The following is a 22,794-nucleotide window of genomic DNA, read 5'->3' on the forward strand; positions in this document are numbered from 1 at the left end:
CCCTCCCTCCCACCGTTGACCCCTGTAACCGTAAACGCCCTGTCCCGTCATCGCCCACTAAATCGGGGGGGGTCCTGGTGCCTAGTTTCACTGCGCGATCTGCCCGGACATAACTGATAAAGCCCCCGGCAGAGCCACTTTTCGACATCCCATTAAACCACCCTCCTCCATCCAACTATCACACCTCACGAGGATATTCATCATCAATCACCATTTTCTCTTTTCTTTCTTTGTTCCTTTTTATCCAAAACAAACTGCTTTTCCTTGTATCGTAAAACTTTCAACATGTTGTCTTCCGCTGGATCGCTGCTTATGCGGCGCGATAACATGCCAAAGCCTGATCTTGGCTATGAGCTTCAGCAACTCCCCGACTGGTCGAGATTCGTATTCCTCGCCAACTTCATCCTCTTCCTCCCTGTCTTTGTTCTCGTAAGTACTCCTTGATCAATATTCACGTCTATACACTTACGCATTCCAGATCAACTACACCTTCGAAAAGGTCTTCCCCGTTCTCGCCATCGTCGAAGATGAGAAACCTCCCGCTTACGAACCTCTGCCCGTCGAGCCTCTCGCCAACGATGACATGCCCAAGCCCGCCTCTACTTCCTCTGTTCCCATTGCTGGCCAGGGCCGTCCCGTTACGTCTTCTTTCCGAGCTACCTGGCGCCTACTCCGATCTACTGGTGGTTTCCGCGCCATCTTCCGTGGTCTGCCCTGCTTCATCGCCCAGGCTGTCGTCACGGCCCTCATCAACGGCATCACCTATACCGTCATTCCTTATTCCTTTGTTCTGTCCAACTTGATCGGTTCTCTCGTCTGCGTTCAGCTCAGCGCCGCCTGGGTTCACATCGTCATTACGCCTCCTTCTCCTCTCAAGTTCTGGAGCCGTCTCCCTCCTTTCAAGACCACCTTCGCCGCCACCTGGAGACCTACTCTCATCTTCTGGGCTGCCTCTCAGATCGTCAACCTTGGCACTTTCGGTGTTCTCTACCTGTTTGGAGGTGACCAGACCACTGAGATTCCTCAGCTCCAGGGTCTCGGCAGCGTTTTCGGCATCCTCCTCGTCGCTGTCCTTCTCCAGGTCGCTATTCAGATTCCCGCCTACGTCGTTCTCGTTCGAGTCCAGGCCTCTCTTCTCCCCGCTGACGCCGACACCATCATTCCTTTCGACCGCTCTTTCAACGGCCGTATCGAGCCCGTTGTTGTCGGTGGCCTCGGCTATGCTACTGTTCGCGACGCCTGGTCCAGCTTCTCCAAGTCTGCCTGGCGCCGTATTGTCATGCTCAGCGTCAAGATCGTCGCTGTCACCTTCGCTGCCCTCTGTGTCATCTTCGCCGTTATCATCCCCCAGATCATTCTCTTGGCTGCCATGGGAACCGACAACGGTGATGGCAACCAGGACATCAAGATGTAAATGAATGATCCACGCTTTCTAGTACGACTTGTCACTTGATGATATCCCCTTTGGTTAACTGCCTGTTGTCTTTTGTCTACAAAGGCATGTAAACGGTTCAGATTGTAAAGCTTTCCGTCAAGAATACCACTCTGTTATAGCTCTCTTTGATATAAGCAAGAAATAAAAATAAAAATGTTTGTTTTGTTAGAAATTCAATCAATTCATTGACTCTCTTATACTTCGTGCCTTTAGCTATGTGGTCGTGACAAGACTCATGCAAGCTTCCTCCACTACTGCTGCTGATATTTGTCTCATCTCCATCCTTTGTCTCCTTCGACTCATCTCATCTCGTCTCTCTCGCGCCCAGAGCGCCAACAATATAACAATTCCATCCGTCCTACCATTGTCCCATCGCGATGCCTGTCATAAATCCAAATCATCGTAGCCGCCCCATCCTCTATCGCCTTCTTATAGTAGAAGCAGAAAAAAAAAGAGACAAAAACAGAAATCACGGGGGACAAAGTAGAAAGCAGCAGAAGAGAAGAAGAGAGAAACCTTTTAGAAAGCTTTGTCGAACGGGGGCATCGTTGAATGGAAAAAAGGGGGGGTATGAAAAGGAGGAATGTTTGTGTCTAACAGATCTTGCTCGCAACGCCGTGCCCATAAGGTAAGCAAAAAAAAAGCAGCGAGCTTCTTTTTTCTTCTTTTATTTATCTTTATTCCCTCATTATGTTGTTGTCTATGACTTTGTGAAGAACCAACTGGCACGCTTGCTGCTGCTACCGCTGCTGGTGTTGCCTTCGTTCTGGCCCTGAAGGTTCTGGATCGTGGGAATGCTGGGGGCGTCGTTGCCGCCGCCGCCTCCTCGAAGAGGCTTGGCGATCCTGCTGCCGGCGTTGGCAAAGCTAAAGCCACCAGGCGAGTTGAGACCGCGAGTGCTGCCGGCCTTGGCCAGTTCGAGTCGCTCCTTGACAGCGGCAAGCTGAACCTCGAACCTAGATGATCGTTAGTGAACTTCATGAGAAAAGGAGTATCATTCAGGGGTACATACTTGTGGTTCGCAGCAGCCATCTTCTCCTGACTATCCTGTAGCAGGCTCTCGAGGCTCTGGATACGCTCGTTTCGTGCAATCAGCTTGCGCTCGGCGATAGCAACCTCCTTCTTGAGAGCAGAGTTCTGCTCAACCAGCTGTCGCTGGACCTGGGTGAGTTGCTCCAGGTTCCTCTCGAGGAAGGCCATCTTCTTCTGTTGCGCCCTGTTGTTGGACGATCGGAGAACGTTGTTATATTGCTCTCGGGTCTCGTCAAGGGAAATCTCGAGCTCGACGACTCGCTCACATCGGTTCTGGAGGTCGCGCATGAGACTCTTCTTCATGACGTCAAACTCGGCGATCTGTTGCTGGATCGTCTTGCCGTTAGCCATTGGCGCAGTAGCGCCAGCCTTGACACGCTGTTGAAGGTCCTCGATAAGAGTCTTCATTCTTGTGTTCTCGGCTGCCTTCTGAGCAATGTCCTCCTTCAACTCCTCAACAAACTGCGACTGGGCAGTCTGGCGGTTCGCAAAAGCGTTCTCGAGTCGGGCCTTGACCTCCTCGATATCCTCGGGGCCCAAGTTACGGGTAAGAATCTCCTCATACTCGGCCTGGACAGCCTCAAGACGGGCTTCAAGTTCTTGCCTCCTCCTTGAGTCAGACTCGCTAGAGGAAGTGCTGTACATGGAAAGCTCTGCTTGTCGAATAATGCCCTGGGTCTCCACCAATCGAGCCTTGAGTGCCTTAAACTCATCGGGAGCGATGTTGTCGCCAGTCGCACTGAGCTCATGAAGTGAGTCGACCTTCTCGATCGTCTCAGCGATATGGCGCTCATTCTCGCTAAACACTTCACCACCCAAGTCGAAGCCAGCCATCATCTTGGCCATCTTCTCGGCCTTCCTCTTCTCCTTCTCGTCGAGAGCGGCACCACTCTCCTTGGCGCTCATCTTGACATCGAGGAGCTGCTGCTTCACCTCGTCGAGTTCGGTGGTGAGCTCCGAGTTGGCCTCCTTCAAGGCGTCCATTGTGATCTGAGCTTCCTTGCTCTCAAATGTGAGCCTCTCCAGTTGCATCTTGAATTCGTTAACCTCGGTTGTGAGCTTCTCGTTCTCCTTGCCGACTTTGCTGTCGTGATCCTTGAGGTAGGCCAGCTCCTCCTTGGTCTCTCGCAGCTGCTTCTCAGCCGACGCAGCTTGAGACTCCTTCTCCGAGATCTGGTCCTGCAGTTCGTTCTCTCGTCGTAGGAACTCCTCCCTCTCGTCCTTGTCAAGCGGTAGGCTGGGGGTGCCAGCTCGTTCGGATATCGCAGGTGTTTCTGATCGGCTGTCTGATATTAATGAGGGAGTGGATGGTCGTGTCGATGTCCTGGCATCGGCCTTGGTTCTAGCAACGGCATCGGTGGTCAAAGGCGTGGCCCATCTCTCCTTGGGGACAGCTTCACCAGCACGCCACATCTGAATTTCGCCCTCGAGGGAGGAGATGTAGCTCTCGAAGTTCGTAACCTGCCCTTGCGCTTTCTTGAGAAGGGACTTGAGTTCGGCAGGACTCAGCTCGGCGTTGACCTTGGCCTTGTTCTTGATCGACTTGGCTCGCATACCGAATCTTAGTGTACCCAATGTTTCGGCATCGTTGTAACTACTAGGCGAACAGTTGATGATAAGGGTTGTCCGACTGTTACCACCAAGAGACTCTTGCAAGATACGGGTCAACTTGGAGTCTCGGTAAGGAATATGTGAGGATTTGCCATCGGTCAAGGCGTTGATGACCATTCCCAGGGCACTCAAACTCTTGTTGATCTTTTTGGCTTCCTCCAGAGTCTGTCCACTGGCACCGGTCTTGCCAACCTTTTCACTACCGGCCAAATCGACAAGGAACAGCTGTCCGCTTTTTGCTGAGCCGGTTTCGACATTCTTCTGTGTGATGGTGATGACAAAGATGGAGTGGGATCGTGAGGACTCCTGATTCATGTTCGTGGCGGCGACAGCTCGTGCATTTCCACCTCTCCTCATGACTTCGTACACTTCTTGGACACTCGAGACGTAGATTTCCAAAAGACCCTTGACATATACACCTCGGTTCTTCTCTTCGTGGACAGGCAGGTTGTCGTTCTGCGGTGCGAGCAGATCTCGAATCCTCTCCATGTAGATTTCCATATAACTGACGCGGACCGTGTACTCGATGGTGCCGGGACTGGACATGATGCTGGCAAAGATCTGCTCGACGATACGGGGAATAATACCTCGACCCTCATCGTCGTCGATGTTGGTGCCCATCATGGTATATGACTTACCGGCACCGGTCTGGCCATAGGCGAAGACGGTTCCGTTGTATCCATTGAGAATATCGTCGACGGTAGATCGGATCGAAAAGTCGAAAATATCTTGTTGTTTACATCCCATATCAAAGACTCGGTCAAAGGTGAAGCTACCTTGCGCCTCTTTGGACTGCCGAACATGTTAGCTGTAAGTCCTCACCGTATGTTTACGATGCCGTGAACAGAAACGCAACGCAAAGCAAAGCAACGCAAATGGCAAGACATACGGCGATGGTACAGGTATCCTCGCCATCGAAGGACACGATGGGCTTTCCGCCCGACTCAAGCTCGACCTTGTTCTGAGGTCGAAACCTGGCCACGACCTTGATACTATTTGCGGACGACATGTTGAACGCAGGCTCTGTGTCACGCAACAAACGTTATCATCGGCCGCGGTGCTTGCTGTCGTCCCGATAGAAAGGGAAAAAAGTCGGGCTCGATCGTTGGTTGCTCTGAAGCGAACCTTCAGGGGGGGTGAGGGGGGTCGCAGAAGATGCGGGCCGCAAGTTTGTTGCAATGAGCCACAAAATGGCGGCGAGAGGGGGGGGCCTCAAACAAAGAGACAGAGAGGAGACGAGGATAATAAGGGGATGTTTAGACTTCGATAAAGGGAGATGGGCTCTAAACAAAGGCCGAGTCGTTGGGTGCAGATCAAGGCAGAGCCAAGATGCAAGCAGGGTTTCCGTGATTCGCTGGCAGGGCGTACGGTTGTATATAGAATAATATGCACTATAATGTTGTTTAGGTGTGGTTTGACGTGCGATCAGCAATAAAAAGTATCGACGACTGTCAACAACAAATGAATGCCAACCTAACGTCCCAGGTGTGTTGTTGGCAACCAGAGGCGGTGGGCATTTGTTGGAGAACGGGGTCTGAAAGGTGATAGGTCAGACACAGAGAGACGCGCGCCAAGAGGAGCCGAAACGGGGTCACCCTCAAGCGTGAGGGCTGCTCCAGGGGGGTAGGTGTCCTATAATTTAGGGGACTCTTTAGAGGTTTTGGGTTTTTTTACCCCTTGGAGATTAGGCCTCCCGGAGGGAAGTGCCTAGAAAGAACGTTGAACTCTGAAGCTGTGGCCCAGATTGTTGGTCTTGACCGGTGCAATTTGGCCGGGGTCTTTGGCTCACTGTTATCAGGTATCGGGTTGTTGCGTCGAGGGGTTCATCATGGTGCCATCAGTAGTCAACACACTACCTATTATGGCATATGGCCAATGATTAGCCTCAAGCATTCAATATGAAGTGCATTAAATTGTATTAAATTGTCCGCTCATGGCAATGAGTGCTTTACAAAGGGAGGATATTAAGTTCATGCAACGATAACAAGCGTTCTTTGGCAAAGTGTCACATGAAACCAAACGATAAGAGCCATTAAACATGTCACCATTCCTGACAAGCAAGGATACACAATGCACCCCCACCATTCGACACATTCCGCTTCATCGGCGAGCATTTCAAGGCAGTTAGTTCACTTCGCTGAGAGTCGTTCTCGGGCAATAAACAAAGGCGCTACAAGAAACATTAAACTCCTTTCTTCATGATGAACCCTCGTGATATCATAAGCTAACGTTCCCGGGGCTTCCTGGACGCTTGCAACGCCTCGAATGCAGTTTAGTCAGTTTAAAACTCCTCGCACCCCAAAACGCCATGTACATAAAATGCCTTGCAGCTTTGGGCTGCAGAGCACTTTTCATCGTTTGAGCAGCCTGATCTGTCACCTTGCTGGACAGGTCGACGTTGGCATACCGTTCTCTGTCCCTTTTGGAGTTGGGCCGTTCAGTCTTCCCAGCTCTTCTCCACTGTCTCTCTGACACGCTTGGTGTACTCCTTTCGGTTGTCCTTGTATAGGTTGGAAGCTTCGACGTTTGCAGGTGAACCAGTGTTAGGGTCGTTGAGTAAACTGTAGAAATATCAGCATACGCCTTTAATCGGCTACTATTTATGCTACCCACCTCTGAATACTGGTCAAGACAGCGGCGACATCGTACGTAGGGCTCCATCGGTTTTGCAAAATGTCGAGGCAAAGCTCTCCAGTGGCGTAGACGTTGGGGTGGAACATCTGGCTGATGAACTTGACCTGGGGAGGCTTGTTGGGATATTGCTCTTCGAACTGCATCACAAGTCGAAAGGTGCCATCTTCAAAGGGAGTGTCTGCGGGGCCGATGATGACGGCGTTCCTACAAGACGTATGATGAGTATTTGTGTTCAGGGTCGGCGATGTCGACGAGGGCGTACGAACCAGGTCATGACATTGTCTGGCACAGGTGAAGCAGAGACGCCGGCGGGAGGGTCGGTCTGCATGCGCTATCGCGGGAGTCAGCGAGGTTTGATCTGGGGCGATCGTCAAAAAATTGCGAACCTTGAAGTCTCGCATGAGACGGCGACGAGCGGCGGTAGACATGATAGCGACTGGGTCGGAAGACAAGAGCGGATGTAAGGATAGAAGCTGAATGCTGTTGAGCGAGCGAAATCGTTACGTGAATGCTGTGCTTGACAAATATTTCTAACAGGCGAAATGATTTGCATGCACGGTTCACTGTCTAGAGATTTGGCGGTGCAAGATGATGAGCGGAGATGGAGATTGGTCATGGACGACTGGTCGATGATTCGGATTCCACAGCGGAGGAGGTGGGTGATGCAATCTACCAATCAAGCATGCTTATCGGTCTGGCCTATCAATGCACGGTGAGAGGTCCACCTCGCGTTTGTCTCACCTGCTCACCGAGAACGCTGCACGTGACCTCGCCGAGCCGCAATAACTTCGAACCATCCTCGGAGCCTACAAAGATTTTGAATGGTGTTTGATTTGCTTTATAAGCATCAGATCCTCTTTCTAGACTTGATTAGGAACTTTTCTTGGACAAAATTGATCGCATAATTATATGCTGACTGTCAAAATGCTTTCTAGTATTTTATATCCCCCACTACCCGGAGCTTTCACATGGTCGCGGGGGACGAAGGCCGCTCAGAGAACTAAACTATGGGATTTCGGAACCGACAACTAATTCCGATGAAGGAGGAGCTATTAAACTGAAGTAAATTACACGATAATGATATAGGCAGCGGTGGGAAGAGTCCGTCCCTAGATCAGACAAATAGGTACCTCAGACTGGCAGCCAATGTCACCGTTTAGCTTGTACCCCAGGTTCGACGTCACCTGTAAAAGTCCCCCGGATTTGTAGTTCTCGGCACGGGAGAGCTTGTGGCCGCCACCTCGGGCCCTCCCCCGCTGAAAGCCGAAGAGGACCGAAGCGGATGTATATTGCCATATTACTGCGATACCCGAGGTCGCCTTGTCTTCTCTTACTTTAGGTACTTATTCCTTCAGTCCATTCCCATCCTCTTCTTTTCTCTCTGTTCTGTCTGTCCTGTTACGTCTTGATACCCCCCTCATATACATCAAAATGTCTCCTGCTCAACTAAGATCCGCTGGCCGGCTGGCCCAGCTCGCTGGACATGTGAATGGCGCGCGACAGTTCTCTACACGGCCTGCTCTGCGCAAGGAGATCCAGGACGCTTATATCCTAAGCGCCGCTCGAACTCCTACAGCAAAGGTACAGTATTAACTAATTCAACTACTATGAACGCAACTTATTCACACATTCCCAGTTCAATGGCTCGTTCCTGTCAGTATCGGCTCCTAAGCTCGGCGCTGTCGCTATCAAGTCGGCCCTGGAAAAGTCAAAGGTCCCCGTCGAGAAGATCACCGATGTATACATGGGCAATGTGCTTCAGGGTTCCGTTGGCCAAGCGCCTGCTCGACAGGCCGCTATCTTCGCGGGTCTGCCCAAGGAGATCGAGGCTACCACTATTAACAAGGTCTGCGCTTCTGGACTCAAGGCCGTTGCTCTGGCTGCTCAAAACATTCAGCTGGGTCTCTCTGAGGCTCAGATCGCCGGTGGAATGGAAAACATGTCACAGGTCCCATACTACGTGCCCCGCGCCAGTGGTCTTCCTGCCTTTGGCCATGTCAAGATGGAGGATGGTCTTATTAAGGACGGTCTGACTGATGTTTATGACCAATTCCACATGGGCAACTGCGCCGAGAACACCGTCAAGAACTACAAGATCACCCGAGAGCAACAGGACGAGTACGCTATTCAGTCATACCGCAATGCGCAAAAGGCTTGGGCTGACAAGGCCTTTGCTGACGAGATCGCCCCCGTTACCGTCAAGTCACGAAAGGGCGAGACTGTTATCGACACCGATGAGGGATTCAACGAGGTCAAGTTCGACAAGATCCCTACGCTGAAGCCTGCTTTCGTTCGTGACGGAAGTGGCACTGTCACCGCGGCCAACTCATCGACTCTTAACGATGGTGCTAGCGCTCTTGTCCTCGGAAGCAAGGCTATTGCCCAACAGTACGGCTCTGGCTCGCGCGTTCTGGCCAAGATCTGCGGTTATGCTGATGCTGCCACTTCTCCCATTGACTTCCCTATCGCTCCCGCCAAGGCTGTTCCCATTGCTCTCGAGCGTGCCGGTATCACCAAGGATCAGGTTGCCATCTGGGAGTTCAACGAGGCTTTCGCCAGTGTGATCCTGGCCAACTCCAAGATTCTGGGTCTTGAGGGCGCCAAGGTTAACCCTCTGGGTGGTGCTATCTCGCTGGGCCATGCTCTTGGCAGCTCTGGTTCACGAATCTTGACAACCCTGCTACATCAGCTTAAGCCTGGTGAGTATGGTGTCGCTGCTATTTGCAACGGTGGTGGTGCTGCGACTGCATTGGTTGTCCAGCGTGTTGAGTCTGTATAAAAAGGAGTATGAGTTATAACGATAGAACATTTATGATTGATAGTAGAAAAACAAAGCAAAATTGAATAAAAATTGAATAATATGGGAATATCATTCCAGTGCAGCTCGTATTTTTTACCTGCTCTGCCATTACTACCAAGGATCAAGCTGAGCAGTTGTCATGATCCCTCGGTGCAGGGTAACATGATGAGCACCGACGATCCCATGTTACCAATAAGCAGTCATGATGAGCCATCGTCTCACATAAAATAGCACTTTATTCCACTGGCAAAACAGCATTGGCTTCTAGTAGTCACCTTCGAGTGCTATACTTAAGTTCATTGGCGAATAATGAGACTATTTTAGTTGGTGAGTGTTTGGGAAGAACAATGGGAGATGTTCTTGCTGTTCCTTTCAGACACTGAGACAGTGGAACCGTGCTATTTTCCGCTCACTCACTGACCTTACTCACCTGGAAGCTCAGCTCAACCTCACCTTTCAACTCAATCTTAACCCTCTATCTCTCTCCTCTCCCCTCAATCTCCGCCATCACTCGCGATGCCTCTAGTCCTCGAATTCCTCACTCAGATCCGCAATTTCATCCGCACTCAAAATGGCGAAGAGCTTCGCGCCTGGCTCCAGGTAGAGCCTAATTCTCCTCAGCAATACCACAACCTCGCATCTGAGCTACGCTCTCAATTCCGCCAACAAGGCCTTGACAACATCGTTGAAAGAACGCTACCTCAGGAAGATGATGTCCCAGAAGGTCAGGCTACCGTGTGGCCTGGATTTGTGGCCTTCATGAAGGATTACATGGCCTTTTGGCGCGACGTTGACTATGATGATTTGCTGGGCGCGCATCAATTGCTTAGTGGGCTTGTCAAGTATGATATCAAACATTGGATGAAATATGACTATGGGAACTAATATTTGATACTATAGCTCTTGCGCAACCGCTTTTGCTCACCCAACCTACGGCGCCATGCTACTCAAGACGAGCATGTCCCTCTCAGAGACGCTGGCTCGTCTCACAATGTCTTTGAACAAACGCCCTGACCTGGCGCGTCGTCTACGTGCTGTAGATGAGGACAAGAGCATCGCAGAATCTTCAGCAGAAATTATCCAGAAGATCTTCACAACATGCCTCACAGATCGATCCAGCGGTCGTTATGCGAAACCAGAGGGCAAAAAGGTTGGCGTTTACATGTTTGCCAACCTCGTTCTCAAGCTTCTCTTTGCAGTATGTAACAACTCAACATGTTATAAGATATATCGCTAACCAGGTAAAAGTGCCGAAGAACACATCTCGCCAAAATGATCTTTGTCAACATTTCCACCATCTCTCCGCCACTATCTCTCTACCCAGCTGCTCAGCGCGTCACATTCCTCTACTACCTAGGCCGCTTCAACTTCTCAAACAACCACTACCTCCGGGCTGCGCTGTGCCTCGAGGGAGCATACCTTCAGACCCCATCGCAGCTGGCCTCTCACCGGACTAACATTCTCACCTATCTTATTCCCTGCAACATCCTTCTCGGACGCTTTCCATCACAATTATTGCTGCAGCGCCCAGAATGTCAGACTCTGGCGCCTGTTTTCTTTCCCATTTGCCAGGCTATCAGATCTGGCAACTTTATCCAATTTCAGCAGCATCTTGCACAACACGAGACATGGCTCTTTGAGAAGGGCTTGCTGTTAACCCTCGGTAACCGACTACGGCCTCTGCTCTGGCGCTCACTAAGCAGAAAGACTTTCCTCCTCACATACGTCCCGCCAACCGATTCATCATCCAGAAAAGCCGCCACACTTGACCTTGCAGACCTTCACACACTCGGAGTGTACCTTCAACACCGCCTTGAAGGCTGGCTTCCAGCAGGGCCAAACTCACTTGGTCGTTCCCATACCGTCAACCCTCTCCTTATGAAAGCCCTCGAGAACAATGCTCAAAACCCCGAAGCCACATCTACACTAGCTCCGCCACCGGGAGGGCCCAAATCTCTCCGGCCTAATGAGGGTATGATCTGGGGTAACGCAGAGGTCACATTCGAGGACGTGGAGATGACTGTCGCAACGCTTGTTCAGCAGGGTTTGATGCATGGGTTTATCGCTCACGGGCAAGGTCGATTTGCTATCATTGGCGCCAAAGCCAAGGGCAGCCCTGTGCTTGCTGGCTGGCCCAACGTCTGGCAAATAAACCGAGAAAGGAGATATGAAGACTACGATCCTGACGAGGTACCAGGTTGGGTTAAGGAGTAAAAAGCAAGAAGATATGGGTGGTTGAGCTAGACCACCTAGCTTGGATACTTAGATCACAACTCATCTTGATGGCGTTTGTATAATATCATTTCCTGTATGATACCCAGGGGATAGTAAGATTAGAGTATGGCTATTATGTGAGGATGTACTTGTGGCAATCAAAACGACCAGACACATATTTCTTTTCCAGTAGCTGCTGCGTGCGACAATGTTCATCACACCCATTAAATATGCCTAATCAAATAAGTGTTTTTATAGTAATAATAAGCCGAGATGGCCGAGGATCATCCCATCGACTAAACCACACCCATCTCCTGCTTTTGTTCAACAACCGTACAAGAAGTTTCCCCTCCCCTCCTAAAACTCTCTGATTCATGTGTGCATACGTCGTTAATCGCGAGAATAAACTTAAAACCATCGATTGTTTTCTCCAAACATCCAAAAAGTCTCCAATGTGTGCAAAAAAGGGTATATCGACCGTGAAATGAAGCGTTGAAACTTGTATATAATGCCCACGGGCCCACAAGAGAGCCCAGACAAGGGGACTCTTGAAGAATATTATACCCGGGGGCGGGTATTAGCAACCAGACTTCCCAGCAGCCAGAAGACTGCTGGGGAGTCTAGTAATAAGACAATAGACACTATCGCCGATAGGTAGTTGGCTTGATAATATATGTAAAGTACCAGTAATAAAGGAATGTCGTAGAAAATAGTTTCTGTGAATAGAATGCCAGCTGCGTCAGGACAGTGGTAAGTGGTCGTCAAAGGATATAGAAATTAGAAGAAACAAGCGGCGGCGATGAATGCGACGACAAGGCCAGCGATAGCAGTGTTGCCTTGATGGCGACCAGCCTCGCTTTCCTTGGACTGAGTGGGAGCCGCTCCAGAGTCGACCTCAGTGGCGGCAGCGGTCTCCTCGGACTCGGAGGAAGAGTAGGTAGAGGTTCCGTTCTCACGGAAGATACCAGGCTTGACAGTAGGGTAGACCTTCTTGGTGGTCTTAGAAGTAGCAGTGGTGAAGATGGTTGAGGTAGGCTCCTCGGTGGTGGTCTCGGAGGAAGTCTCTTGCTCGGTGGTGCTGCTAGACTCAGCAGAAGAGGTAGTCTCAACACTAGTAGTAGAGGTGGAGGTGGAGGTGGAGGAAGTGGTAGTAGGGAGTGCCGAAGTGGTGGGCTCAGCGGTTGTCGAAGGCTCCTCAGTGGTAGAGACAACGGGTGCCTTGGAAGTGGTCTTAGCCTCGGTGGTAGAGGGCTCAGCCTCAGCGGTAGAAGACTCGGTCTCTTCCTCATCGTCATCACCGCCGGATGAGCCTTTGCCTGCAGAGAAGGCAACGATCTGAGCAGTGCTGCCCTTCTGCACGGTAACGACACAGAAGGCAGCGCCGCCAGCACCCTTAGCGGAAAGGCTGCTGCCAACGTTACCCTCACCTTTGGTAGGGTCGATCTTGCAAGGAAGGCCATTGCAGCCACCCTCGGGGCACTGAATCTCAACACCAAAGTCAGGCAGCTTGCTCTTCAGAGCTGAGTCCTCCCAGATAGGGTTCCAGCCAATCTTGACAAAGGTCTGGCCGTTGGCCTCAGTGTTAGCACCGGCAACGTAAGGGCTCCAGTTACCAATGGGCTCAGACTCGGTACCCCAGATGCAGCCCTCCTCACCAGTACCAGGGGGGTTGATGTAGAAGCTGTATGATCGTTAGAGATCTTCGATGATCAACAAAGACTTAAGTGACTTACTGAGCAGCGGTGGAGCACCAGTACGAAGATCCGGGAACAGCCAGAGTTGCACTAGATGTGACAAGAGTAGGGATAAGCATAGCCTCGTTACCAGGCAGAACAGTCTGGCACCAAGACATCTTTGAGCCACACTTGTTGACGGCCTCAATGGAACCAGTACCAGAAACACAGTTGGGCTTGCCCTTGAAAGGCTTCTCAATTTCACCGTTCTTGTTACAGAAGAGACCTCCGTTCTGAGACGTGTTAGTTGAGTGTATCGAAGCTGCTAGATAATACAGGTCAGGCGTACCATTGAAGCGGGATACTCATAAGTGGAATCCGGATCCCATTGGTTCATAACCATACCGGGCTTGCAGGCGAAAGGGCAGTAAGATCCAGGCTTGCACTCCTGATCGGGGCTCATAGCCCAACCGGCGTTCTTCGCATCGGGAGTGACCGCGACCATGTTGGGGTCATCGGTAGGGAACTGGCATTGTCCACCACGCTTCTCAAGAGTCGAAGACTGAACGGGAAGATGTTGTCGCAAGTGCTCAAGACCATTGTGACGGTGACCGTGTTGCTTGCCAGCGACCACTGATGGCGCAGACAAGGCGCCCAGAAGGGCAGCCGAAAGGTTCATGAGTCTCATTGAGATTGTCGTCGATGAATACGAGTCGATTTCGTTTCGGTAAATTCCAGAACGGTTGTTCTTATTTTATATGCGCGAATACCTCCAGTCCTTCAACTAATTGTCACGAACGAGACATATATCCTGACGGGCGTTTGGTAAAAGAGTGTGATTGTCGTCGAGCAACAGAACGAGTGATGCAGCTGACGAGGGAAAGTCGATGAACTCGCGGAGCAGCGACAGAAACGTTTTAACAAAGCAAGGAAACAAAAAAAGAATGAGTGACAGGCAAGGAAGCAAGGACATGAATATTCAGAGATCGACAGGTTCACGAGATGGATATGGATCCCCAGGAAATGAGCCGTGGGCAGAAGCGCGGACACCAGCACAGTCACCCACAACAAGGAGATTGAGCTGCAGGCGAGGCCTCGTCTGAGTGGGCTCGTGGTCAGGCCCCATGCTGAGCCATGGCCTCACGGTACCTGCATGGAACTGAGAGACCCTGTCCATGTGTGGATGCCCTCCTGTGACGGGGGGTCGAGTAATGTAACCGTCTCCAATCAGACGTTGGCATGTCTGACCCCCTGGCCTCGATCTAGCCAATCCTGTTGAGACGGTGCCTGGTTCGAGTTCTTGGCTCAGGGGATCACGCTCGGAGCAGATTAGAGTCAACCATATCATGTCAAGGTGATGCTTAATTGTGCAGCTCTCGATGCCAAAGAGGGATGACTTCTGCGGCCCATGGTACCAGCATGTTCGGAACGAGGGCCGGATGGGGCAACGGCATCGTTTTCCACCAAGGCTCGCTGTAAGAGAGATCCTGGGGTTCAGGTTCGTTCAGGTCATCTAACCACTATTGTCTCGGTTCTGCTTCTCGCTCAGATTCAGATTTTGATTCTGGATTGTCTCGTCCCTGATTTTAGGAACTGGCGTCCATGTGCCATTGCACTCTCGACACGCTACCCCTGGACGTTTTCCTGTGGCTTGCGACAGAGACTCGCATTGGTCCGTTGGCTCTTAAAGCCCCTGACGAGTGGTTTTCCCGCAGCCTTTGCGACCATGGTTCCTGGGCCAATGTGTCTTTGGTTAGCGTTCAAACAGTCCCCAGACGGCTCGGAGCCACAACTGACAGCCTACTCAACGCGTGCTGTGCCACTCGCAATTGGCCAGGGAGACGCGCTTGAGTGCTGAAATCTAGAGGGCGAGTCAGCTCTTCTCGTCAAAATAAGATTGATGGCAGCAGTCACCTTCCAAAGAGGGGTCAGTAATTTCACTGATTGTTAGTGTATTCGGCTGAAGATCGACGTCATGCTCCCTTGCTTAGTGTGAATGGTCGGTGGAATAAAGTTGACAATATCCGTACGAGAAACCACAAGTTTCGGGATAATAAACACTTTTTGGCGCCATCTCGATGTTTATGAGCCGCTTATACAAATAGCATAGGTAAGTTAAGTTGAAGATATCATGAAAGAGAAAGACAGGACGAGATCGAGACAGTCACACTTACACGTGACTTGACAGCTCCTTCCATCATCGTTGAGGTTTGACTCGCTCTCTCACTGTAAGACTCGCATGGAATTTGTCATGTTTCGAATATCGGTGTGATTCAAACTGAAAACTGTCTTAAAATTCTCAATCCCTTTTTCTTCAGCTGAACGATACATTGAAAGAGGGGCATTCCTCAGGGGGCAAGAAAACAGCGAACCTTAAGATACAGTGTCAAAATAAACTCATCAAAAGTTATCCTAATCTTAGGCTATATTACCTAAGGCTTTTTGTCATCTAGGATCAAGGTCCTGTGTTTTCTTTCCTCCCCTAGGCATTATACGGTACGAGCCACCGATATCGCATCACTGAGGATCCGAATGTCGCTTAAAATCGCTAAACATTCCTAGGATTTACAGCATCCGGGGACTGATCAATGCATATTATCCATGTAAAATGCGATAAGGACGAGCGATTCATGCTCGCCTCTACATCCTGCCAGTGAGAATGGATAAGTTGAAGATGTGTCAGGCGATGCGTTGTGAGGATAATATGCTACGAAGGTCACCCCTATCCATTCTACCAACTTCTAACGAAGCTGAGATGCTGAGATCTATGACAGTGGAATGTCTCGGTAGTCTAGTAGTATAAATCAAGCATAGTTTTTTTGCACTATGATTCGATTGGAATCTGTACCATACCAAGCCATTACTTGTAACAAAAGCCTACTGAAGGGAGAGTTGAGATTGAAGCAAAAAAACACGATGCTCCAGGGTAAATTGACGAGGTTACGACCGAATCAATCAGATCGTGGTCGGTAGTTGACGGTTCTAGAACTGGGCGTTTTTTCTCAGTGGATAACGTGCAATTTTAAAGCATCGAGAGCCGTGTCTCGTCTCAACTCCAAACAATAAACAATGATTATGACGAGCTTCAGGCGGGAGTGGCGCACGGCACAAGAAAACAAAGTGGATGATGACCTGCATGGCGCTGAAGCCACAATAACTAATAAAAAAGGTTTCAAGTTTCAAGTGAGAGACTTTGTTTCTGACGTCTTGATTACAGCATGGCTATATTAAAAATCTGCGAAACATTGCTATAGCCGAAACGTCTAATATAATTGACTTTTACTTATTGAAGTTGATGATGAACGTGGTGAGTTGGACGTATTTCTCTGGACGATGTGCCAACAATGCTTGAATATTGTCAGAACCACAAAGTACCTAAAGAAAGATAAGCGAAATGTTTACAAACAGTGGAGATGTTTCCTCTCATTCTAGCCAAGAAACAAAACATCTGTAAATCGGCTGTGCTTACATCCGCAGGCCATAGCAGAGGCCGATGATAATTATAACTACCTTACTTGGATAAATTGATGAATAAACCAAGCTAACCAACTCCTCACTCAACCTGGGGAAACCTGGCCAACAAATCCAACAAAACCATCTCATTCGATACTTTGACCGGATCGTACAGTCTCCGTGAGAATCAAAATGCCGTTGGTGCTGACAGGAATCCCCCATCGCAGAACAGAAGCGCTTACTCGATTATTTTTGGAGGAGGGGTCGGCGATTGCTGCGCGTTGGCGTCGCTTGCACAGCCCACGAACCCTCGAAATAGCGGCAAACGACCAATCAACGACACTCGTTCAGCACCAAGGCCGCTGGGATGAGGCTGGTAAACAAGACGGATATGCCATCTTCCGTAGGATGTTGACTATTTTTGACCGTGCTGTGCTGGGCAGAGCCTCTGAAGCTGTCTTGTTCCTGGCTTGGGTCTGACAGCTCAGCATCGTGAGTCTTGTGCCTGGGTTCATGTGCTTATTTGGAAAATGAGAATATGGGTATAAGAAGATGGTGGTGTCCGGTCGAGATTGGAGATATTATTCATAGCATCACTCAAGCATTACAAGTCTTACAATTACACCAATCTCATCCCATCTCATTATCCTCTTCAAACAGCTCAACATCTTTCACAATGAAGTTCACCACTGCTCTCGTCTCCGCCGTCCTGGCCTTCACCTCCTTCGCCGAGGCAGCTCCTCGCAACACTCGTCGAGGAGACTCTAGCAAGCCTCTCAGTCTGACTGCCCAGCTTCGACTCGCTGATACGTAAGCAGCCCCCAATAATGACTTGGCTAGGACCACATGACTAACACATCATCACCAGTGCCGCTGACCGTTTTGCTCTCCTCCCCGAGGACGACGACTTTGTCTTTGACTTCAACAAGAAGCAAGATAACCCTGGAAAGGGCGGCGAGCTCATCGCTGCCAACCGTGCCAACTTCCCTGCTCTTGTTGGTACTGGTGCTGGCATGGCCTTTGGCAGAATCAATCGTGAGTTTCTCTTATACAATATCAGCATAACAACACTAACATGTTATCAGCTTGTGGCATGAACACTCTTCACGTTCACCCTCGCTCCGCCGAACTCCAAGTCGTCACCTCCGGCCGTCTCATCACCGAGATGGTCCCCGAGAACGGCGTCCTCGACAAGGATGGCAAGCGTCGTGTTATCCGCACCGAGCTCACAGCCAACATGATGACTCCCTTCTACCAAGGATCCATCCACACTCAGTTCAACCCTGACTGCGAACCTGCTACCTTCATCGCTACCTTTGCGACTGAGGACTTTGGCACTGGTCAGATCGCTGATGAGCTTGTTTCTCTGAGCGACGATGTCATCGCTGCTACCTTTGGTCAGAGCATCGCCGGCGAAGATATCGACAAGGTCCGCCAGGTTGTACCTAAGAGCATTGCTTTGGGCGTTGAAGAGTGCCTCAAGACCTGTGGCCTTAAGAAGCGATCGATCTAAGACTGAGTCTTCCTTATCTTTCTTTCCTTCTTTCTTCAAAACTTAGCATGGAATGAGCATGTGAACGATGTTTCTTCCCCTGGCGTTATTCTTTAGCTTAGTAGCATAGACGGAGATACCCTCGTTCTACGTGGCAGATATTGATAGGATCCGGCAATTAGTTTGTTCATAGATAGCATTTGGTACATATTATACAAGTTTTTCTTTCATCAAGTTTACATACATCGTGATACAAAGCCCAAAGTCACTCTTAACACCATCCCTTTACAGACCCTTTTCGCGATGACCAACGACCTTGGCAAAAGAGTCAAATGACATTGTCATCGAGTGTCGTCCCGCAGTCTTGCTTCTCAAATGGTTATCATAGTCCAGCATCTCCTTATACGGGACCTTGGCAATAATCTCAACAACTCTAGCTGAAGACTTCTTACCGCGCAGAGAAGTGATAGAGTCATACGGATCAGGGGGCGTGTAAATCTTGGAAACATCAATATGATCCTCGCCAGTCGACTCAGCAGACCGATCATTGACCTCAAGAACCTGACCACCAGCACCAGCAGTGACATCATGCTGTACCGTACCGGCGACAACCTCTGGACATGTGATGGTGACATGCATGATAGGCTCAAGAATGCCGATCTTTTCTTTCTCGAAAGCATCGCGAAGAGCAGCCTGGACGGCAGTCCTAGCGGCAGTGCTGAAATGTCCTCCCGTGGGAGTTTCACAGGCGCCGGGCTCTGTGTCAAGTGTGATAGTAACGTGGCACCCGTGAACGGGAGCTGCACGACGAGGGCCCCTCGCCAGACCTGCGATGGCTCCGTTGAGAAGCTGCGCCCTCGCCTCTTCTGGGTCAAAGTCGAGCGTGTTGGTCTCATCTGTCAAGGGAATGGCGACGTGGTATATGTTGCCGTCTCGCTCGACGCATGACTCTAATAAAGTCTCGTGGTGATGGTCTTCAAGTGGCGATAGGACAACAGTACATGAAGCTTTGCCGGGTTTGCCGGCGACGGGACGGTCAAAGACTGTGTATTGTGGCCGTGTAGGCTCTGTGACGCATTCTTTGTAGTCAACTTCGATAGGACCGAAGTCGGCATCGATCTTGTACTTTTGCTTCATGTTGTATAGTGATACATCGAGATGAAGCTTGCCCATGCCCTGAATTGTGAATTGTTCTGTTTTGGGATCTCGGCTGTACCGTAGACTCGGATCTTCTCTCGTTGTGTTTTCCAAAGCGATCTGAAGTTGTTGAGCAGCAACGTTACCGTATGGCTCAACTTGTAGGAACGCCACAGGTGGTGGGATCTCAGGAGGTCGAATCTTGACGTGGCGGAAGTTCTCAGGAATGGGCTTGTTTGCATTCATCGTGACAAGTGTATCGCCTGTACGGGCTTTCTTCAGTCCTCTCAAAGCTCCGATCTGCCCAACACCAAGCGATTGAATATCCTGTGTCTTGTTGGCAGCAATCTGAAGAATACCCATGGGCTTTTCGTGTGTTAGAATATTGGTGTTGAAACTTGCTGCGTTTCTGGTAAGAGTGCCGTGATAAACTCGCACGAAACTGATGACACCCTCCTTGGGATGATTGAAGACCTTGAATACTGAAGAAATAGACGCAACCTGGTTCCTTGCCGACTTGGGGCTGTTTTCGAGAACTTCTGTCAAGCGATGCTTTGCTGATCCTACTCGGACTTCTGCTGACGGACGTTCGTCTGGGCTTGGTAGATAATCGGTGATGGCGTCCATCAATGGCTCAACACCGATATGTCGGAAGCTTGAGCCTGCGAAGACTGGAATGACCCGACCGTCACCGCTTCTGATGACTCTTCGAATAGCCTCTTTTATCAAAGCACCATCGATGTTTTCGTTCTCAGCCAAAAACTCATCCATGATAGCCTCATCAAAATCCGCAAGACCCTCAACCAAGGCCTGTCTCGCAGTCTCAATCTCCGGTAAAAGATCTTTGTTAGAACTTGAGAGTTTCTCTTTGAGCTCCTCAGTATTATATCGCTTCTTTTCACGTTCCGACTTCCATCGATATCCGACTCTGTTGACAATATCAATCACACCAACAAAATCCTCTTTCTCCCACCAAGGGATCTGACAGACAAGCGGCCATCCCTTCAAACGCGTACCGATCTCAAGAACAGCCTTTTTGAACGAAGCACCCTCTCGATCAAGTTTGTTGCAGTACACTATACGGGGGACTTTGAACTCATGAGCAGATCCCCATACTCTTTCTGTGTGAGCTTCAACACCCTTGACTGAGTCGATGATGCAGACTGCTCCATCGAGAATGGGGAGGCAACGGTCAACTTCGAAACGAAAGTCTTGATGACCGGGAGTGTCGATGAGGTTGATTGTCTTTGCGTGTTCTCCTGGTGCGAGTGCTTGGTGTCTAGGCCAGTGGAATGTGATAGCTGCTGATTGAATGGTGATGCCTCTTTCTCGCTCCAAGTCGAGGAAGTCAGTTACTGTATTTCCAGAGTCGACATCTACATGTTGTTAGTATATTTACTCAGTGAGTCTGAGATATAGATATGCCTACCTCCAACACGTTGCGTGACACCACTATAATAGAGCATTCGCTCAGTAGTAGTAGTTTTACCCTGTGAAATATGAGACCAAGTCATTTTGTGATTTCTTATTTCTTACTTACAGCATCAACATGAGCTATAATACCAATATTTCGAATGTTGTGTAGTTGAGTATCATGATGAGCCTGATGCATAGCTCTACGACTCAAATACATGAGCTCTTTATTGCGCCATTGACGGGCAAGACAACGGCCCGAGCGCTTTACAGCCGGGCCATTCCGTAACAAGGATAGAATAATCATTCCAGTCTCGGAAGTAAACCAAGACTCGAATGCTTCATCTCAGTCTCTCTCTTCTTTTCCTTGTCTTTTGAGGTTGATTTTGAGCTTTCTCTGCTGTTTTTGGAAATGCTTTGATGTCATTCGCCAAAATCATGCTTCAACTCCACTACCAACTCCTGATCATCAGCCTCTACATTTTCATTGGTCGAACCCCCCGTAAAAGAATTCCAAGGCCCCCAAAACTTGAAGCTTAGGTTGGTCCCGTCTGGGTCTGGGGGGCTTTGGCTTTGAGGCGTAGCCTGTCGTTAGCTTCAAACTTGGGGCTACCTACGTAATCTTGCTCCTTGTTGCTTTTCACCTCCCGTCTCCGTCTCCGTCTTCGTCACCTTGCAACACTTACATACGCCTCCCGTCACAATTCGTCTGCCTTTTGACGCGACTGCCCTTAAACTGCTGCCTACGCGATCCTTTTCAGTATTAAACTCGACTCTACCTCGATCCCTCACGGCGCAGTCCTCAAGTCAATCATAAATCAACCATCATGGAGCTCTCCGACATCTTGTGAGTACCTTAGTTATCTACATTGCACTATAGTATCGTCACGAGAACAAGTCGCTAACCATCGCTTTCAACTGTAGCCGCATCGTCAACTTGGCTGTTGGTGTTATCACCGTCCTCGGTGGTATCGCGTCCATCTTCCATCTCGGCCTGTACGTACAACCCAATCTGCGCCGATAGATCAATTCGCATTCAGGCGACACCCCGATAGCACGAATACTAACAATGCCTTTGTAGTCAACCCATTGTTGTCGGCGCTTACATGATCGTCTTTGGTCTCGTCATTGCTCTGCTCGGTACGTTGCGACACTGACCGAACCTCCCATGCGCCAAGCCTAACAGATGGCAGAGTTTCAGATCCCTCCCCAAGTCTCCCGACATGCCTCGTTCATGTTCTCCTTCATCGGCCGTGGTGTCTGTAAGTAACTGCCTACCAAAAGCCAGACTAATTCATCGCTAACACCCACAAGTCTACGTCTTCATTGGCTGCCTTCTGTTGGGCAACTTCATCCTTAGCAAGATCGCTGGTAGCATCATCGGCATTGTCGGTCTAGGCTACATCGCCCTCGAGTTCGTCCCCTCTATCGAGCCCCCCAGCAACATGCGCGAGGCCGAAGATGCCGGTTGGGGCGCCGAGCAGGTTTAGAATGCCGACGCCGCCCATCCGGGATCTACCCCTGCGGTCGCCTCTCCAAACACAGGCGCATAAGCTTTCGCGACGACCATTCGATCATGATACGAATGACAGCGTAAACGCACAACAAACGCGGTGAACCAGGACGTATAGGATAAATTACTTGAAAGAACAATGCTACAAGAGGGGGAGTAGAAAGGGCTGTATTTCTATGAATTGCAGACGAGAGGAGAGGGAAGAGGTGGCTCGTTTCAATAGGATTGAAGACGAGGTTCACGAGAATCAGTCTATAACGATTTGAAGAGATGAACCATTAGCAAAGAGACATTATTATAAGGACGTCGGGATCGAATATTCTATTGTCTAGTATACCTGATGCTCCCTCATGCCATGAAATCAAACGCCATTATTTCAACATCAAC

At 49.9% G+C, this 22,794-nt stretch overlaps 9 protein-coding genes across 9 annotated transcripts; 5 read left to right on the top strand and 4 right to left on the bottom strand.

Moving 5' to 3' along the window:
* Positions 1-285: 285 nt before the first annotated feature.
* FTJAE_4286 (ubiquitin conjugating enzyme) lies at positions 286-1,414 on the top strand (the record flags this gene model as incomplete). The annotated part of the gene is made up of 2 exons (XM_037350674.1): positions 286-429; positions 479-1,414. The coding sequence occupies 2 exons, from the start codon at positions 286-288 to the stop codon at positions 1,412-1,414; spliced, it is 1,080 nt and encodes a 359-aa protein (XP_037208533.1).
* A 721-nt stretch (positions 1,415-2,135) lies between these two features.
* On the bottom strand, positions 2,136-5,087 carry FTJAE_4287 (kinesin heavy chain; the record flags this gene model as incomplete). The annotated part of the gene is made up of 3 exons (XM_037350675.1): positions 2,136-2,391; positions 2,448-4,870; positions 4,968-5,087. The coding sequence occupies 3 exons, from the start codon at positions 5,085-5,087 to the stop codon at positions 2,136-2,138; spliced, it is 2,799 nt and encodes a 932-aa protein (XP_037208534.1).
* Positions 5,088-6,515: 1,428 nt separating this feature from the next.
* On the bottom strand, positions 6,516-7,140 carry FTJAE_4288 (ubiquitin-conjugating enzyme E2; the record flags this gene model as incomplete). The annotated part of the gene is made up of 4 exons (XM_037350676.1): positions 6,516-6,639; positions 6,692-6,916; positions 6,979-7,043; positions 7,099-7,140. 4 exons carry the CDS (start codon positions 7,138-7,140, stop codon positions 6,516-6,518), a joined length of 456 nt encoding a protein of 151 aa, XP_037208535.1.
* A 1,003-nt stretch (positions 7,141-8,143) lies between these two features.
* Positions 8,144-9,491, top strand: FTJAE_4289 (acetyl acetyltransferase; the record flags this gene model as incomplete). Its single annotated transcript, XM_037350677.1, has 2 exons — positions 8,144-8,293; positions 8,349-9,491. 2 exons carry the CDS (start codon positions 8,144-8,146, stop codon positions 9,489-9,491), a joined length of 1,293 nt encoding a protein of 430 aa, XP_037208536.1.
* Positions 9,492-10,028: 537 nt separating this feature from the next.
* FTJAE_4290 (CSN12-signalosome component) lies at positions 10,029-11,726 on the top strand (the record flags this gene model as incomplete). The annotated part of the gene is made up of 3 exons (XM_037350679.1): positions 10,029-10,354; positions 10,413-10,710; positions 10,761-11,726. The coding sequence occupies 3 exons, from the start codon at positions 10,029-10,031 to the stop codon at positions 11,724-11,726; spliced, it is 1,590 nt and encodes a 529-aa protein (XP_037208537.1).
* A 777-nt stretch (positions 11,727-12,503) lies between these two features.
* Positions 12,504-14,087, bottom strand: FTJAE_4291 (murein transglycosylase; the record flags this gene model as incomplete). The annotated part of the gene is made up of 3 exons (XM_037350680.1): positions 12,504-13,407; positions 13,460-13,692; positions 13,749-14,087. 3 exons carry the CDS (start codon positions 14,085-14,087, stop codon positions 12,504-12,506), a joined length of 1,476 nt encoding a protein of 491 aa, XP_037208538.1.
* Positions 14,088-17,528: 3,441 nt separating this feature from the next.
* FTJAE_4292 (spherulin 1A precursor) lies at positions 17,529-18,365 on the top strand (the record flags this gene model as incomplete). Its single annotated transcript, XM_037350681.1, has 3 exons — positions 17,529-17,662; positions 17,721-17,887; positions 17,938-18,365. The coding sequence occupies 3 exons, from the start codon at positions 17,529-17,531 to the stop codon at positions 18,363-18,365; spliced, it is 729 nt and encodes a 242-aa protein (XP_037208539.1).
* Positions 18,366-18,629: 264 nt separating this feature from the next.
* FTJAE_4293 (elongation factor G) lies at positions 18,630-20,995 on the bottom strand (the record flags this gene model as incomplete). The annotated part of the gene is made up of 2 exons (XM_037350682.1): positions 18,630-20,857; positions 20,911-20,995. The coding sequence occupies 2 exons, from the start codon at positions 20,993-20,995 to the stop codon at positions 18,630-18,632; spliced, it is 2,313 nt and encodes a 770-aa protein (XP_037208540.1).
* Positions 20,996-21,721: 726 nt separating this feature from the next.
* FTJAE_4294 (golgi apparatus membrane TVP15) lies at positions 21,722-22,384 on the top strand (the record flags this gene model as incomplete). The annotated part of the gene is made up of 5 exons (XM_037350683.1): positions 21,722-21,741; positions 21,819-21,890; positions 21,976-22,034; positions 22,088-22,156; positions 22,209-22,384. 5 exons carry the CDS (start codon positions 21,722-21,724, stop codon positions 22,382-22,384), a joined length of 396 nt encoding a protein of 131 aa, XP_037208541.1.
* Positions 22,385-22,794: the final 410 nt, after the last annotated feature.

This window comes from Fusarium tjaetaba (genome assembly GCF_013396195.1).
Source record: "Fusarium tjaetaba strain NRRL 66243 chromosome Unknown NRRL66243_c0000084, whole genome shotgun sequence".
NCBI lineage: Eukaryota > Fungi > Ascomycota > Sordariomycetes > Hypocreales > Nectriaceae > Fusarium > Fusarium tjaetaba.